This window comes from Myotis lucifugus, unplaced genomic scaffold (assembly GCF_000147115.1).
Source record: "Myotis lucifugus unplaced genomic scaffold, Myoluc2.0 scaffold_327, whole genome shotgun sequence".
NCBI lineage: Eukaryota > Metazoa > Chordata > Mammalia > Chiroptera > Vespertilionidae > Myotis > Myotis lucifugus.
In genome coordinates, this window is record NW_005871375.1 from 1018315 (window position 1) to 1035818 (window position 17504).

The following is a 17504-nucleotide window of genomic DNA, read 5'->3' on the forward strand; positions in this document are numbered from 1 at the left end:
TCAGATCTTCATTTCTCTATTATTATTATTATTATTATTATTATTATTATTTATTACTATTATTATTATTAAATTTGGGGGGCTTTGTTGCTAGGACTCCCCGAGCATGTGACTTTACACAGTGGCCACAAGATTAGTTCTCTGCTGTCAGGAGCTGCGTGCAGCTGGTGTTTCTCCTAATTGTATGTGGCAGGTTTTTCTCCTCCCACTTTTCTTGCTGTTTCTTCTCTTCATTTGATTGTCTTGGTCTTGGCTCTGACTCACCAACCTTTTCCCTTAAAAACACGTTTTGTGTGAAGGCCTTGTGTGGCGCTGCTCACCTCTTACACATTGCAGGGAGTCCTGTTTGTAGGGCTGTGAAGCTTTCACTCAGAGGAGGTGAAGGGTCACCAGATGTCAGCTCCACCAGCAGCTGGGCCTGAGGGGAAGCAGTGGGGGAGCGGGATGTGAGCTGCCCTGAGAGCAGGGGGTCAGCAGGACTCACAGCCCCGAGAACATCACCGAAGCAACATGCTCAGTGCCCATGCCCTTTGCTGAAGAAGCAGATGATAGTGTTTTCCCTCAAACCTTCTGATCGACTGACCTGGCTCCACAGACTCACAAGAGGAGCAATCAGATCACCCCAACTTCACAGAGGCGGAATTACACCTCTCAGGACGTGCCTCAAGCGTCTGCTTCAGAAGGTGCCGGATGTGAGCTTGTCTTTGCAGCGTTAGTGAGAAGTGACGAGGGTAGGAAGGCAGACGGCACACATGTCAGACGGACACAGCCTACAGTTCGCGGAACCTACATGCACAGCTGTTTACAAAGTCTCCCAGCGAATCCAGTGCACTATAGGAAGCTGTCCCCATGAGTCGGCTCACATTGGCATCACGACCAGCCTCGTGCTGTGAGGAGGCTGGAGTGCGGGCTGATGTCGGAGTTAGAAACACATACAGACTTCCATTCTAATGAATGCCATAGTGCAGTGATGGCAAACCTATGACACGCGTATCAGAGGTGACACGCGAACTCATTTTTTTGGTTGATTTTTCTTTGTTAAATGGCATTTAAATATATAAAATAAATATCAAAAATATACATCTGTGTTTTACCATGGTTGCAAATATCAAAAAATTTCTATATGTGACACGGCACCAGAGTTAAGTTAGGGTTTTTCAAAACGCTGACACGCCGAGCTCAAAAGGTTCGCCATCACTGCCATAGTGTCTAAGGTTAGGTTCTGCATAATAGGCCCAGAGGATGGTCATTGCAGCAGCACTGTGCTGAGAGGCTTTGACAATGCTCTCAGCCAAAACGCCCACCACCCAGATACACCCAGCCAACCATGGGTAAATCAATCACTGGGATACAGTGTAGAATTTGGTAGTCACTGTTTTTTAATCCAGTGTTAGAGTATCCTAACACTGTGGTAACTATTACAAAAGGTTGGTTGGTGTTTTAGGTTTTAAGGGAGTGCAGAGAAATTGTTAAGTAATATTTACCTGATAAAAGGGAATTTGCATGTAGAAAAGATGAAAATAGGAGAACCAAGATGGCAGTGTAGGTAAACATTGGTACTTGCAGCCTCCCTTAACCACACAAAAAAATAACAACTAAATTACAGAACAACCGTCATTCAGAACCACCTGAAATCTAGCTGAATGGAAGTCCTACAACTAGAGGAGTAAAGAAGAAAGTACATCGAAACTGGTAGGAGGGCAGAGGTGCAGAATAGGCTGGTCCGACACCCACGTGTGGCATTTTTTTAATCAGGAGGGATATCTTGGCTGCGGAGGCCTCCCATGAGAAGCAAGGGGTCCCAGCCCCACACCAGACCCCAAGCTCAGGGTTCCAGAGCTGGGAAGAGAAGTCCCCGTAACTTTGGGCTATAAAAACCAGCAGAGATTGTGGCTGAGTGACAGAGTCAGCCAGAGACCCTGGCAGTTCCTCTTAAAGGGCCAGCACACAAACTTACACAGTCTACCTTCCTCTGAACTCCAGTACCAGGTGGCAGCTTTGGGGGATCCAGGGACATACAGGGAACATGGGGAAGCTTTCTCACAGACAGGGGTGCTCCAAGGGGTTATTGTTCCTGTGCTGGGACCTCCCCCTGTCACAGAGCTGACTGGCAGCCATATCTGAGTTTCCATCAGCCTGGTCCACACTGTTTGCTCCACTCTAGTGATTCCCTCTGACCCTGCCCTATCCAATTTGCAGACCCACCCAAGCTGTTTGCAGCTGCTTTTCCATATGAATGGTCTCTCCTGGCTCAGGCTTCAGACTTTCCTAAATTCTCTCAAACAGCAACTGACATCAGCATGCCCCAAACCTAAGAGGCCCAAGACCCGGCACAAGCACCAGCCTGCCTTGCTTCATAGTTGGGCCTCGCCTGGCCAATGCCAAGACCAATACAAGTAGCAGCCATCTGCAAGTCTCTCTGTAGCTCCTGCTTGGTAACCCCGGGAGGCCCCAGAACCAGCGCCCAGTGGACAGCTTCAGACCATACCAGATTACAACTGTACACGTCCACAGCGACTCACTCAGGGGCAGACTCAGCATCACAGCCCCACTCAGCTCTTCCACTGTAGTTTGTGGCTGGTCCTCACAGCCAATTGGCCTGGAGGCCAATTCCTCCCGGTGATGACAACAGCATTCAAGGCTCAACTACAGAAGACAGTGTACACAGCACACACAGGGGTGCTCCTAGCTCAGGTGACTGGGGTTGGAGGGGCCGAACCACTGGGTCCTACAGGACACCTACCACACAAGGCCACTCTACCAATTCCAGGAGACATAGCAGCTCTACCTAATACATAGAAACAAACACAGGGAAGTAGTCAAAATGTCACAAAAGAAAGAAATGGAAGCAAGCAAACTGCTGGATACAGAGTTCAAAACAATGGTTACAAGGTTGCTCAAGCATCTTAATGAGAGTTTCAGGGGACTTAGACTTTCAAGGATCTTAATGAGAATTTCAAAGACATGAAAAGGACTAGTCAGAAATTAAGCATACATTAACTGAAATAAAGAATAATTTACAGGGAGCCCTAACCAGTTTGGCTCAGTGGATAGAGCGTCGGCCTGCAGACTGAAGGGTCCCAGGTTCGATTCCGGTCAAGGGCATGTACTGTGGTTGTGGGCACATCCCCAGGAGGGGGTGTGCAGGAGACAGCTGATGGATGTTTCTCTCTCATCGATGTTTCTGACTCCCTATCCCTCTCCCTTCCTCTCTAAAAAAATCAATAAAATATATTTTTTTAAAAAAAGAATAATTTACAGGGAATCAACAGTAGAGTAGAGGATTCTGAGAATCAAATCAAGAATTTGGAATATGAGGACGCAAAAAACACCCAATCATAAGAGCAAAAAGAAAAAATCCAAAAATATGAAGCTAGTGTAAGAAGCCTCTGGGACAACTTCAAGTGTACCAACATTCGTATTATGGGGGTGTCAGAAGGAGAAGAGAGAGCAAGATATTGAAAACCTATATGAAGAAATAATGATAGAAAACTTCCCCTACCTGGTGAAAGAAATAGACTTACAAGTCCAGGAAGCACAAAGAGTCCTAAACAATAGGAACTCAAAGAGGCCCACACCAAGACATAATTAAACATCATAATTAAAATGTCAAGTGTTAAAGAGAGAATCTTAAAAGCAGCAGGAGAAAAGCAGTTAGTTACCTACAAGGGAGCACCCATATGACTGTCAGCTGATTTCTCAACAGACTTTGCAGGCCATAAGGAAATTGCAAGAAATATTCAAAATGATGAATAGCAAGGACCTACAACCATGATTACTCTACCCAGCAAAACTATCATGTAGAATTGAAGGTCAGATAAAGAGCTTCATAGACAAGAAAAAGCTAAAGGAGTTCATCACTACCAAACCAGTATTACATGAAATGTTGAAGGGTATTCTTGAAGAAGAAGAAGAACGAAGAGGAGGAGGAGGAGGAAGAAGGGGAGGAGGAGGAGGAGGAGGAGGAGGAGGAGGAGGAGAAATCCTATATAATAAAAGGGTAATATGCAAATTGACCCTAACAGCAGAACAACTGGGAATGACTGGTCACTATGACACACACTGACCACCAGGGGGCAGACACTCAATGCAGCTGCCCTCTGATGGTCAGTGCTCTCCCACAGGGGGAGCTCTGCTCAGCCACAAACCAGGCTGATGGCTGCCAGTACAGCAGTGGTGGTGGGAGCCTCTCCCGCCTCCTCAGCAGCACTAAGAATGTCCGACTTCAGCTTAGGCCTGGTCCCCACTGGCAAGTGGACATCCCCAGAGGGCTGCAGGGCTGCCAGAGGGATGTCTGACTGCCAGCTTGGGCCCAATCCCCCAGGGAGCGGGCCTAAGCCAGCAGGTGGACATCCTCTGAGGAGTCCCAGACTGCAAGAGGGCATAGGCCAGGCTGAGGGACCCCCCCCCTCGAGTGCACAAATTTTTGTGCACCGGGCCTCTAGTATGAACAATAAAATGGCAATAAATATATATCAACAATTGAATCTAAAAATCAAAATAAACGAACAAGAAATCTAATGAACAAAATAAACTGATGAACAAAATAGAACCAGAAGTATGGAAACATGGAACAGACTGATGAATCTCAGAAGGAAGGGGGGAGGGATGGCGGGAAGAGATTAACCAAAGAATTTATATGCATATATGCATTACCTATGGTCACAGACAATAGGGAGGTGAAGGCCTGGGGCAGGGCAGGAACCAGATGGCGGGGGGCAATGGGTGGGGAGTGGGACATCTGTAATACTCTCAACAGTAAAGATTTTTTTAAAAAAGAAAATGTGAAAAGAGGGCCTGAAAAGAGTCTGATAATAGGAAAAAAAACAAAGGAAAGAATCCTTCACCCAGTAGAGAAATTAAAATAGAATATTGTGCAATTTTATGCTCTTCTGTTGCTTATTTCTCCTCTAAATACCCTATTTCAGATACTATCATCTCCATTTCCAATCTCTCAGACTCAGACCTAAGAGTAATCAGTACCTCTTTGCCGGAGGCCGGTCCATCCTTGCTGCTTGACGCAGTCGCTGCAGGAAAGAGGCATCTGCACAGCATGTGTTTCAGTGGACCTGGCGTATGTAGCATACTGTTTTTAATATGTTTGCTCCCTTTAGCGCCATGTGTTTTAACCAAGGTCACCTCTCCGAGAAAGGTTGTTTCCCCAGGTGGGGATCTTTCCCTGAGGTTAGGGAGGGGATACAACCCCTTAATTAAGTGCCAGGCGGGTAATTAAGCTACATGGTCTTTACTCCCTGGAATGGAGATGAGAAACACCTTAACCCTTGTAATAGAAATTGACGGGATTGGAATCGGCTGGTATAAATACGGATGTAATAAGACAATAAACGTCAGATCCTCATCAGTTCCTGACCAGAACTCCGACCAGAACTTTGGCTGGAGATCCTGGCTATAGGTCCTGACTAGGCTGCTGACCAACTGAAGGCTGTCTTCGTGTCATTCCTTCTTCGCCGACTCCGTCCACACCTTTGGGGACCCCTGGACCTGCTGGGATTGGACCCCAGCACCTCTTCCTTTGTTTACAGTGTCCCCAAATCCTTTTTCTTTCTTATATCTTTCTATTTATCCATTATTTCTCAGTTCTAATGCTAACACCTCACTATGTATTTTCTGTTCAAGTATACATTTGCTTTCACCTGCCGTGTTCTAGCATCTCAGCCGCGTTGCCATGGGAAAATCTGATCTTCCTAACACACCACTGTCCATCCATTTGGGCAGCTGAAATCAGTACCACCATCGGGTGGCTTAGAACCACAGAGACTGACTTCTCAAAGCTCTGGGGCTGCCATCTGGGTGGTGGCCCCATGAGGAGGGAGGGCCCTCTCCCTGGTTCCCAGCAGCTCCTGCTCGCTGAGCCTCGGGTGCTGGAAGCGGCTTCCATGAGGGCACTGACCCCCCAGCAGGGCAGAGCACTGCCCAAGACTGTCCTCTTCAGGGGTTAGAATTTTAATACATGAATTGGGGAGGAGGGCACCAGCATTCTAACCATAGCCATCCCTTGGACCATGCGACTTCTCTGCTCAGGGACTTGAGCATCCCTCCTACTGATTAAATCTTATTTATTAAATTAATTACCACACCCCCACAGAAGCTGGTCTTCTTTACTTTTTCCAGAGCTACCACCTACCTTTTTTCCCCTGGCACTCGTCCTCGTGGCCTGGTGCAGTTGGGGCATCATCTCTCCTCCATCACTTGCCTCTTCCCTGTTTTCTGCAAACATCCATGTGTTATATTGTAAATCAGCGAGCAGAACATAGGACGCCTTAATGAGCCAATTAATTAGGAGTCTTTATTACGCTAGCGGGCCCAGAGGGAGATGTCTCCCAAATTTCTGAGCAAAAACATGGAGGAAGCTCCTCCTATTTATATCTTTCTAGCTCTTTGTCTGCAGACTTTACAAAGAGCTCTGTGTAAGTTATTTTTGCAGACAGCTTGTAACCTTGAGTACATAATTAACAAACACCTGGCATGAGAGTATGGGAGTAGTACCAGCTCCTTACCTCAGATAGCCAGCCTGCAACGTCAGACAGCTAAGTTTTTATCTTCTCCATTATTCAAACTAAAACAGTTATTTTACAGAATAAGGGTCCATCTAAAAATAACAGAGTGGCCTACAGAATAAGGGTCTATCTAAAAATAACAGAGAATTTCAAACGGCAGTTTTAAACAGCAGTTTTCCAAAGGAGGGATCATTATGCTTCACACGCACGATGGGTCCCATCTCAGGGGCTGTCTTTGCAGTTCAGGAGGTGCCGCCCTGCACAGCTCCACTGTCCTCTGACTTCTGCTTAATTGTAAATTATAGCAAGGCAAAGGCGAGATCTTACACTTTATTTGCATCGAAACAGAGAGCCCAGATATTTTTAAAGGGAGAGAGAATATTGATAGGAATTCATGGACGCAAAATAAACAGGTAATCTACATAGAAGAGATGCTGACTTCCTTGCTCGACAAACACATCTCAGGACACAAGTGAAATAGAAGTGCCTCTATCTACCGCATGGGAGGGTGTTTGAAAGCAGATAATACCAGCAGGTGTGTGCTGGGGCGCCCGTCCTCTTAGGGTTGACATCTTCGGGTTCAGGGCTGCCTCAGACACAGCCCTAGAGAAGTCCCCACCACAGGAGAGAAAGGGCAAGGGGGGAGGCTGGCCTGTGAGGCCCTCTGCCTCTGCACCGGGAGGGACTCAGGCTGTGCGCACAGAGAAGAGGCCTGTGAGGACGGAGAGGACCGCCTGCCAGCCCAGGAGGGGTCGGAGGCCAGCCCTTCAGCGCCCTGATCTGCCCCGACGGCCTAAGAAAATCAATCGCTGCTGCTGCACCCCGATGGGCCGCGCTGCTGCACCCCGATAGGCCATGCTGCTGTTGACGCCCCGTTAGGGCCGCGCTAGCAGGCCAAGGCGCTCAGCTTCGTGAATATGCTGGGAACCCGCTGATGGGAGAGAAAGGACAGAGGGATAGGAAGGGGACGAGGGGACGTGGTGGGGATCCAAGCGGCAGCAGTGGGACAGCGGGAGCAGCTGTGAGGGACACAGTGAGTCCAGCCCAAGTGTCCAGGGCGCATCCCAGGTGCGCCACGGCGGCAGCCTTCCCGGGGGGACAGCAGTTTGTCACATTGGTAAGCTCCAGGGTCGTTGACCACGCTTCTCCCACCAGATCTTAGTAAATGCATTCTTCTCAAAGGCCCCAGGTCTTACCTCTAGTTCCTGATTCACCCAGACCCGAGGCAAATGCTACCTGGAAGAGAAGGGGCACTTACCTCCTCCATGCCCAGTGGATGTAGTAAGTGCATTCAGTGGCATCCATGACCCTTAGCCCAAGTCTGGGCTCCCTTTTGAGTCCCAGAGGGCCCAAGATGTGACCCCACCACCCTAATAAGATGTGAGCAGTGCCTGGCTGGTGTGGCTCAGTGGTTGAGCATTGACCTATGAACCAGAAGGTCACTGGTTCGATTTGGGTCAGGGCACATGCACAGGTTGCAGGCTTGACCCCCAGTAGGGGCGTGTAGGAGGCAGCCAATCTATGACTCTCTCTCATCAATATTTCTCTCTCTCCTTCTCCCTTCCTCTCTGAAATCAATAAAAATATATTTTAAAAAAAGAAAAGAAAAAAGACATGAGCAGTAAACTGATAACCCTTCCCTTACTGCACCAATTTGAATGCAGTCAATTTCTTTTAAATTAACAAACCCCACAAAATAACAAAATCCCCCAAACTCTTTTATTCAACAAAATATGGAGCACAAGCTATCTAATATACTACATTCACTTTATTTCAAACTTTTCTACTAGTTTTGATAACATTTAGAGAATAAGAATGAAAACAAGGCACTATTGCAGCACATCGAGAAATAACTTTATCCAAAGGGAATTCATGTGGAAGATATACTCAACATCAGTTCATATATTCCTAACTTACACATTTATTGTACGGGTGACACCCAAAAGGCACAAAAGAGTTCTCGCAGTCACAGCCAGACTTCTTGCTAGGCGTCGTGACTGTCAGCTGCAGGCAGGGGAGATGGATGAAGACGGGTCTCCAGGAAACAGAGCGGGTGAAGGGGAGTGACCATCGACTCAGTTACTGTGTCTCTAAATGCACTTTAAGAACTAGTGGCACTGGAATAATTGGTGGCACAATGGGCAAAGGGAGCATCCTATATAATAAAAGCCTAATATGCAAATCAACCGAATGGTGGAACAACCGGTCACTATGACGCCCACTGACCACCATGGGGCAGACGCTCAACGCAGGAGCTGCCCCCAGCCTGCAGGCCCCAGGCCAGCCAAGGCAGGTGCCAACGGGGGTCCCCAAATCACCCCGCTGGTTGCCCCAGAGATAGGCCCTGATCGCCAGCCAGGCCTAGGGACTCTACCCATACATGAATTTCATGCACTGGGCCTCTAGTTTAATATAAAACAATATTAAGTCACATGCGATGAGGTGACATGTAGGAATTGTAAGGACTTTGTAAAGTAATTTAGAAATTGTAACTGCTTTTATTCAAAACTGCAAAAAGGTATCCATTACCCTAATTTGCTGGAATCACAGCTCTTATGAGAAACAGCATCTAGTGATGAACCTGGTCAAGAATGAATAATAAAAATCTAATTTTAAAAGGAAATATTCTGTTTAAAACCAGAATATGAAATTGTGAGCCCCAGGCAGCTGGCCATGGTGTGAGGACTGTGATCAGCGTGGGACCAATGAGCCCTCATGCTGGCGGCCCCAGCGCCCCCTGCAGGTGGTGCTGTCGCTGCAGGAGCAACTTAGGGTCTGGAAATTAAGAGGGGCCACGTGGGTTCAAAAGGAAACGAAACCAGGAACATCTCTACCGCTTCCAAGCAGATAGAGCTGAAACCAGAACACGGACAGGGCTGCTCCCTGCCGGGGGTCGCGTCCTCCTACATGTCTGAGAACCGGGGACATGCGCTGACCTGTCAGCACAGCCCATTCTCCTGAGGACTGTGATCCACACACAGTTTTAACATTGAAGTTAAAGATGATTGCAATCTACGGGCACATGCGGTCCTGGGCTTCTGATGGGACCATGTTTGCTAAGCAACATGTTCTAAAGGGTAAACATCAGGGGAAAATTCTATTCTTAAAAAAGCACGTAAAGTCCACTATATCCGAAGGCAGAAGCTAGATTTTTTTTTAAGTTACACCAGGTTTTATGCTTAATACAGTACTTGCTGGGCTTAGAACACAGCACATTATATGAGAAGTGTGATTTGATTATCATGAGCTTAAAAATCAAACTAAAAATGTTACTCAAAAAAAAGGAAAAATGTCTAAGTGAATATGTACAAATCAGCGTAAGGGGCCTCAGCAAGCAAGGTCTGACACCGTCCCTCCCGATGGCGCAGCGGCCCATCCGCGAGAGGAAGGGGTGCTGGTTTGGTCCCACAGCTCCCAGCAGAGCAGCTCAGCACTTCACCTCCCGGGAAAACGCTCCGACAACGGGGACTCCAGGACAAGCCGTGGCGCACACACGCAGACCCTGGGCTCGCGGACAGCGTCCGCAGGCAGAGCGGTCTGGGCGGTGACACGCACAGCTGCTGGCGTGAGGCACAGGCACAGGCTGTGCATAGGGACGGTGTGTGGCCTGTCCCTCAGCACCTGCAGCAGGCCGGCGGGGAGATTAGCCCTGGAGAAGCACTGAACCGTTACAGGAACTTGTCACTGAGGTGGGGCTTGTTGCACAGAAACCTGGAATCACACAGCCCAACAGGCTGCATTTTTCCTACTGGGAACCATTGGAAACGGCAGCTCATCCTATGAAAGTACAGTCACAACAACAAACCACGTTCCTCAGGGAGTGTCTTCTCCAGACAGCCTCACTGCAGCCCCCGGTCAGAAGCAACCACTGAACTGATTGGGTAAAGATTAACTCAGCACTTTTCCTCCAGAAAGTATAAAAAACACTTGAAGTAGAAAGAACCGTAGAGAACTAGGTTTACAGCATAAATGCCGGGTGACAGGAAGCGCCGTGGCTGGTCATGGTCGGGGGGCAGACCTTCACTTGGTGGTCGCAGGGTTCTTGGGGGGAAGCAGCTTGTAGGTGTTGAAGTAGCCCACCACCTGCTGGGGGATCTCGGCCAGGACACACTGGGCCAGCGCCTCCTTGGGAGCCTGGAGAACACAACCAGTGACTTCATGAGCAAACACGTTTTCACTGCTTCCCCCCGCCCCTTTTTTTGTTAATCATCCAAGGATATCTTCCCCATTGATTTTTAGAGAGTGGAAAGGAGAGAAAGAGGGGGGAGAGAGAGAGAGAAACATCGATGAGAGAGAGATACATCAATTGGTTGCCTCCTGCATGCACCCCAACCAGGGCCAGGGATCAAACCCGCAACCCAAGTATGTGCCCTTGACAGAGAATTGAACCCGAGACTGTGGTGCGTGGGCGACACTCTAACCACTGAGCAACTCTGGCCAGGGCTTCACTGTCCTTTGATGAAGACAGGGATTCCGCACAGTCCCACCCCTGCGCCAGCACCCAGTCTCAGGGTCAGTCTGAGAGCAGGGGATGAGCTGAGGGTGCTGACCCCACCCACCTCGGCCCGGCTCTTTTCTGGCGCCAGTGTTATGGCATGCAATGACTCTTGTCCTTAACTTCAAATGCTGGTCTTTCACTCACTATTCATTTTTTTGGCTTTTTATTTAGAAGTGATTATAGATTCATAGGAAGTTGCAAAAATAATAGACGTCCCATGTACATTTCACCCAGTTCCCTCCAAAGGTAATGGCTCTGTAACAACAGGACAATATCAAACCCAGGACAGTGACACCATCCAGTGCACAGCCTTTTCTGAGTCTCCCGTGTCATGTGCGCTCGTGTGTGTGTGTGTGCGCGTGCACGTGCATGTGTGTGCCGCCATCATCAGGCAGGTCTGTGTGACCACAATCAAGATACACAGCTGCCTCATCACCACAAAGACCCCATGGGCTGCTCCTTAACCGCACACCGGCCAGGGCCTGCCCACGTCGCTGGGCGGGGGGTGGCACAGCCACTCGGGGAAGCTCGACAGGCTTTTGCCAACTGAACACGCAGCTGCGCTTCTGGGTGCTTCCCCCGAGACGCATTCACACGAGCCAGTGCGTGATGTTAACAGCGGGCCGGTGTGCACCAGGCACACCTGGAAGCAGCTGAAGGTGCCCTCAAACCACGTGCCCGCAGCCCAGAGCCCCGCTCAGCAGCAGGGAGCCCCGCTAGGCAGGAGGGAGCCCCGCTCAGCAGCACAGAGCCCCGCTCAGCCAGAGGGAGCCCCGCTCAGCAGGAGGGAGCCCCCAGCGGCTTGTAGCCTGTGAGAAAAGGCCAGGCCCAAGGGCCACTGCTGTGTGATTCTATTTATGTAAGTTTCAAAATGATAAAATCAAAGAAGTGGAGACAAACTAGTGGCTGCCAGGGGTGAGGAGGGGTAAAGGTGGGAGGGGAGGGGGTGGCTGGGACGGGTGCCACTGGGCGGGCCCTGTGGGAGGGACCTTGCTGGTAGCAATGCGCCACTTTATGAGATGTTACCATTGGAGGAAACCGGTAAACAGTCTCCTGAGAGACTCGGCAAATCAGCCTCCAGCTGGTCACATCGCATACATGTGCAGAGACTGGGCTGTCAGGCAGGAAAAGAGGACTGTCCTTGAAGACAGTCACACACAGGCTGAACGACTAGCCACCCACTGCGGGAGGCACGCAGGTCCACAGCCTGAAGCAAACCCACCCGCCGGCCAGCATCCACCCAGCCACCTGGTCGGACGGGCGAGGCGCAGCGGTACTCACGTTCTGGAACTGTCGGAAAGGCACGAACTGCACAATGTCTCTATTGGCCACCTCACCGGACGGGGAGCGCAGGGCCCCGCTGTCGCTGTCCAGGAACTCCATGGCGCTGAAGTCGGCGCCGCCCACTCCGACTATGATGATGGACATGGGCAGCTTGGCGGCATTGACGATGGCCTGCCTGGTCTCGTCCAGGTCTGTGATCACGCCGTCGGTGATGATCAGGAGCACAAAATATTGCTGCCAAAGAGAAAGCACGGCCGTGAGCAGCTCGAGCTCCCGTGACACGGCAGCGCTGACACTTGCAGCTCGAAGACCCGCTGCTACGAGAGCCTGACATCTGTGCTGACAAGGAATTCACACGGAAACGCTGCACATTCATTACAGGGTGGCAGGGCACGGAACAGGCCGGCCTAAGTCCGCAGGAACACGACGTGGAAATGCCTCCGAGTAAACGCCCAGCAGGCGCAGGCATAAACACTTCATTTAACTGAAGTGGTAAAGTCGTCCCAGAGTATCGGCCAAGGGAGCGAGTGTCAACTCCGACGAAAGAGGGAGGACTGTTCATCAACTAAAGAACACGTTACAATGACATGGTGGGGGCTTCTCTCCATACTGTTACCTGATGAATCAACGAGTGGAAATGTCACACAAAGCTGTGACTCCATCGTTCGGGTCCTTCAAGTCTAGACTGGGAGTCGGATTTGTAACAGCAGCTCACGTGCTGAGTGTCCACGTGGCCCAGGCCCTGGGCACGTGACATGAATCCCCCTATTCACTCTTCCCACACTGTGTGCGTCCTCATCCTGCCGCCTTACCCCGAGAATGCCGCGAGGGGTCTGCCACAGCACCCAGCGGCAGGTCTCGGAGACAAGACCTGTGGGTGGCTGCTTGGTTCTTGCCTGTTTCTAAGGATCACCGCCCCCACCGAGGGCGATGGTGCCCGCACTTAGAGCTCTGCGTTGGCACCTCGAGGTCACGGCACAGACAGTGGCCCGGAACAGGGCGGGCCCGCACCGACACTTACGGAAGCCGTCTGCTGCTGTGTGGCTGCAGCAGCAAACCTGGCCACGTGGTTGATGATCGGGGAGAAATTCGTCGGTCCGTAGAGCTTGATCTGAGGCAGGCAGGCCCGATACGCCTCCACGATGCCCTGGATCCCTGGACAGAAAGAGCAGCGTTGGGAGTTCTCAGGCGCAACGCCACGCCCAGCACTCCCCCGGCCGATGTGATCACTTCAGACAGCCAGGTCCACACCCAGGACTCCTCTGAGCTACAAGGGCGGGCAAGTTCCACAGTCGTACGCACACGAAATAGAGTTTATTCTTGTGTTAGTACTTATCAATGTATCATTTTCCGTACCAACAACTATGAACCCATTTCGCCCACCCTGTGCAGCACGCACCTCCACACCGCGCCCTGTAAGCCTCCCAGCCCAGGAGAACTGTTGTCACCCGAGGGAATCACTCCCTGGTCCACAGGACTGTTGGGGCGCTTAGCTTTGCTGCTCGGGACGGGACTGTGATGGGAGAGGGCTGTGGAAGAGGCTGCGCCATCACTGGACATTTAGAGGTGAGGAGGCAGCGTTGGGAATTCTCAGGTGGGTCAGATGGAAAGTGCCTGCACCTGTGCCCGCAGCTCAGTGCCACTGGTGCTTCCTGTCCAGGGTCTCCTCGCTGACTCAGCAGCGGTTTTCAACCGTGCGCTGCAGGAATTAAGACATGTGGTACCTGACTATTTAGTCAGGGGCGCCAACCCCTTTTCCCTTAGATCAGCGGTTCTCAACCTGTGGGTCGCGACCCCTTTGGGGGTGGAACGACCCTTTCACAGGGGTCGCCTGAGACCATCAGAAAACACATATATAATTACATATTGTTTTTGTGATTAATCACTATGCTTTAATTATGTTCAATTTGTAACAATGAAATTGGGGGTCACCACAACATGAGGAACTGTATTAAAGGGTCGCAGCATTAGGAAGGGTGAGAACCACTGCCTTAGATTGTCAAATAAAAATATGACAAGAGCTGTCCGGTGTAAATAAATCAAAATCTCCCTTTTTTTTTTTTTTTTGGTCAGATCCACAAAAAGTGTATTTTTGGACGCTGCAGACTTTCAGAATAGCTTCCATGTGCCGTGAGGAAGGCTGAACACGGGTGATGTGAGGCCAAGCACGCAGGCGGCTGCAGAGCCCACAGCCACGCCCGGGCCAGGGTCTCGCTGTGCAGGTCCTGGCGTTCCTGGGCGCTGGGACTAGCAGGCCTGCTCCCCTCTGCCTCGGGGCAGCACACCTGGGCAGCTGTGCACCCCCGAGCCCCAGGTGGAGGAGAAACAGCAGGGCTGAGCCTGGGGACGAGGGCGAGTCACTGAGACCTGAGACCTGATGGTGGCAGCAGCCTGGGACAGCCATGTGGCCCCGGCCACAGCACCGCTGATGCACGCCAGGGCCCTGCTCCACCTGCCCGGCATTGAGTCAGATGCTCGGAAGAGACAGGAATTCTCTAGAAACTCCCACACTTGCTGTCATCATCAAGGAATCAGCCTCAGAAGGTGGTCAGTGTAAAACCCAAACAGGTTTCTGGCTTTAAAATGCCCAGAAGAGCGAGCCACGGAAGAGAAGCGGGACGTGGTTGCAGGCTTCAGAGACCTGGCCGCCCGTAAGGGCAGGTCCCCACGAACCCCCAAGACCCCGGGCACTCGGGAAGGAACGGCCTCGTCAGCACAAGAACGAAACACTCATACGAAGAGTGTTTTACATGCAAAGGTGAGCTGTCACCAGCGGTCAGCCCGTCCTTTAGTAACGGCAATCATACTGACACAGGCAGCAGCAGGGTCTGCAGGAAATGAGTCCGTAACCACCGCAATAATACCTTCTTCCATCTCTCCCTCTCCGCTGGCTCTCGGTCTAAGGTATACAAGCCATCAATTACATTTCTTCACCAATACTGCCCACAGTCCCTGCACAAACACGGAACGGCCGAAAGCCTCCTGTGCCTTCTGGGAACAGCGAGACGTGCGATTTCCAGGCAAGTGCGCCCAGTGACTGGGTAGGATCACTGGGAACAGGCTGTCTTTCCCCCACGGCGTCTGCTTTGTCTGAAACCCATGGACCGTCTGTTGCGGACGGAAACCTGGCGCAGAGCAGCCGCACCGCCGGCAGCCCAGAGGGGCTCCTGGTGCTCAGAATGAACGAACTGGAACGGATGCCCACGTGAGCCATCGCACTCAGCTCCCACGGCCCTTCCGTCCCATTTCCTCACAAGCATGAGACACATGGCGATGGTGAGAAGGCCAGCCAGGCCCCGACATGCACACAGGCCCCGGGTCAGTGGGAGACGTGTCGGGAGAAGGAGGCGCCCTGGCAGCCCTCCCAACACCGCCGCCAGGGCTCCTCCCGTGGGGACGAGAGGACGGCTCTGCTGTCGGAACCCACACACCTGTGGCTGCAGGAAGTCAGCTCACTGTCCACAGTCTGTGCCTCTGCCCACCTCCTTTCCCCGCCACACTGACACCGTTTTGTGGGGACTCGGCATGTGAGGTGGGTTCTCAGGGGGTGGGGGAAGCACCTGGATACGGGACGTCCCAGGGAAGCGTGAACCACACGGTGGCCTCCCGCGGAGGGAAGCTGCCAGAGCCGCCCGCACCGTGGAGACCACCTGCGTCCACGGTCTGGTGCAGGCCACTCCCTGCACAGCGCCCGCTCCTCCGAGGGCTTTAGAGACCCGTGACTGACTGCTCACTTCACAGAGGGTTTATTTTAAAATCAACTTACGTATACATGAAAGGAACATGACCCTACTTATTGGCTGAGTCTCAAGACAGAGAATTCTTTTGTTCTGTTAAACCCTTTAAGGCAGGAGAGCGGGCTGGCGCTCTTCCCCAGCAGTGATGCCGCTCCTGCCTCCTGAGACAGGGCGAGTTGGTCACAGAGGCCGAGGGGGCGTGGGGAGTCCCCACCACAGGAGAGAAGTGGGCCCAGGGCGGCCTGGCACAGTCGCATGTGTCCACTCACCTTTGCAGTAGGGGTTGGACGGACTGAAGTTCATGGGGAACTCATGCGACACCTGCGAGGAAAGAGGGCTGATGAGCGGGCGTCGCTTCCCCGGGAAGCACAGCGTCAGGTCGGGCCCCTCTCACCTGCCACTGAGGGGGAATCTGAGCTCCAAACCCAAACGCCGGGAACATCTTATCCCTGAAAGGAAAAGAAGATCGTTTTTTTCAACACAGAGTTTTATCTTTACTCATAATAAAACCAATGTAAGCTTAGTTTTTAAAATGTTTACATCTTTAAAAAAAGATAAAGATAAAAGATTACTCATAATTACCGGAGGAAAAAATGTTAACATGGCAATTCTCCTAAATATTTTTATGTGCTTTGAGGGAGAAAAATGTCTCTCCACGTATATTTATAAAAGTGGAGCTTATATTCGTACTTTTAACATTCGTTTCTACTTACATACTGTATATTCCATTGAGTAAATATGATAGCTAAATCCATAAAGCCCTAAAAACCACAACTCTTTTCATTGCTTATGGCAAACTCATTGGGCAGTCAAACTTGAGCTCAACCAACATGAGGTTACTTACAGTCACATAATATGAATATTCATACACTGGCCACAGAAACGTGGTACAAATGCCACATAAAAACGCTAATTTCCCATCAGGACATCCTCCTCTGTGGGAACTCATATCGGATCTGGCACTGAGGACAGAACCTGTGTCACACATGCCAAACCCTTCTCCCTGCTTACAATCTGTCTTTAACTTTGTTTACCGTATCTTTTATAGCTTTTAATATTAATTAATGTGAATAAAAATTCTTTCACGATTTCTGTTTCCTCGCTGTCAGACTGTCAACAATCCGCACATATTTCTGTGGAACGTTCAGGGGTATGTGACCGAAACGTCTAGTCCATCCGGAAATGTTCTGGAGCCGATGGAAGAAGCCGCTGGTCCCACAGGGGTGCCCTCAGCCCGAGCCCCACAGCTCCACCTGCTCCTCGGCCAGGCGGTGGGAACAGAAGCCACCTGCACTGGGAGGGCCGCACACACCCCGGTGCCCTCCGCGTCCGCTGCCAACGCTGCCCGGCCCAGGGGGACGCTGCCCGGCCCAGGGGGGCACTGCCCGGTCCCAGGGGACGCTGCCCGGCCCAGGGGGATGCTGTCCAGATCAGGGGGGTGGCTGCACTGGCTCGGGGGTGGGGGGG

The 17504-nt window shown here is 51.1% G+C and overlaps 1 protein-coding gene across 1 annotated transcript in view; it reads right to left on the reverse strand.

Moving 5' to 3' along the window:
* Positions 1-8266: 8266 nt before the first annotated feature.
* CPNE3 (copine 3) overlaps positions 8267-17504 on the reverse strand; it is a 32519-nt gene continuing 23281 nt past the window's right edge. The window contains exons 13-17 of the mRNA XM_006100709.3: positions 16432-16486; positions 16307-16358; positions 13322-13455; positions 12298-12534; positions 8267-10652 (exon numbers count right to left, since the gene is read on the reverse strand). Of these exons, the coding sequence (XP_006100771.1) occupies positions 10539-10652; positions 12298-12534; positions 13322-13455; positions 16307-16358; positions 16432-16486 (592 nt within the window). The 3' untranslated portion in view covers positions 8267-10538. The remainder of the gene's footprint in view (positions 10653-12297; positions 12535-13321; positions 13456-16306; positions 16359-16431; positions 16487-17504) is intronic.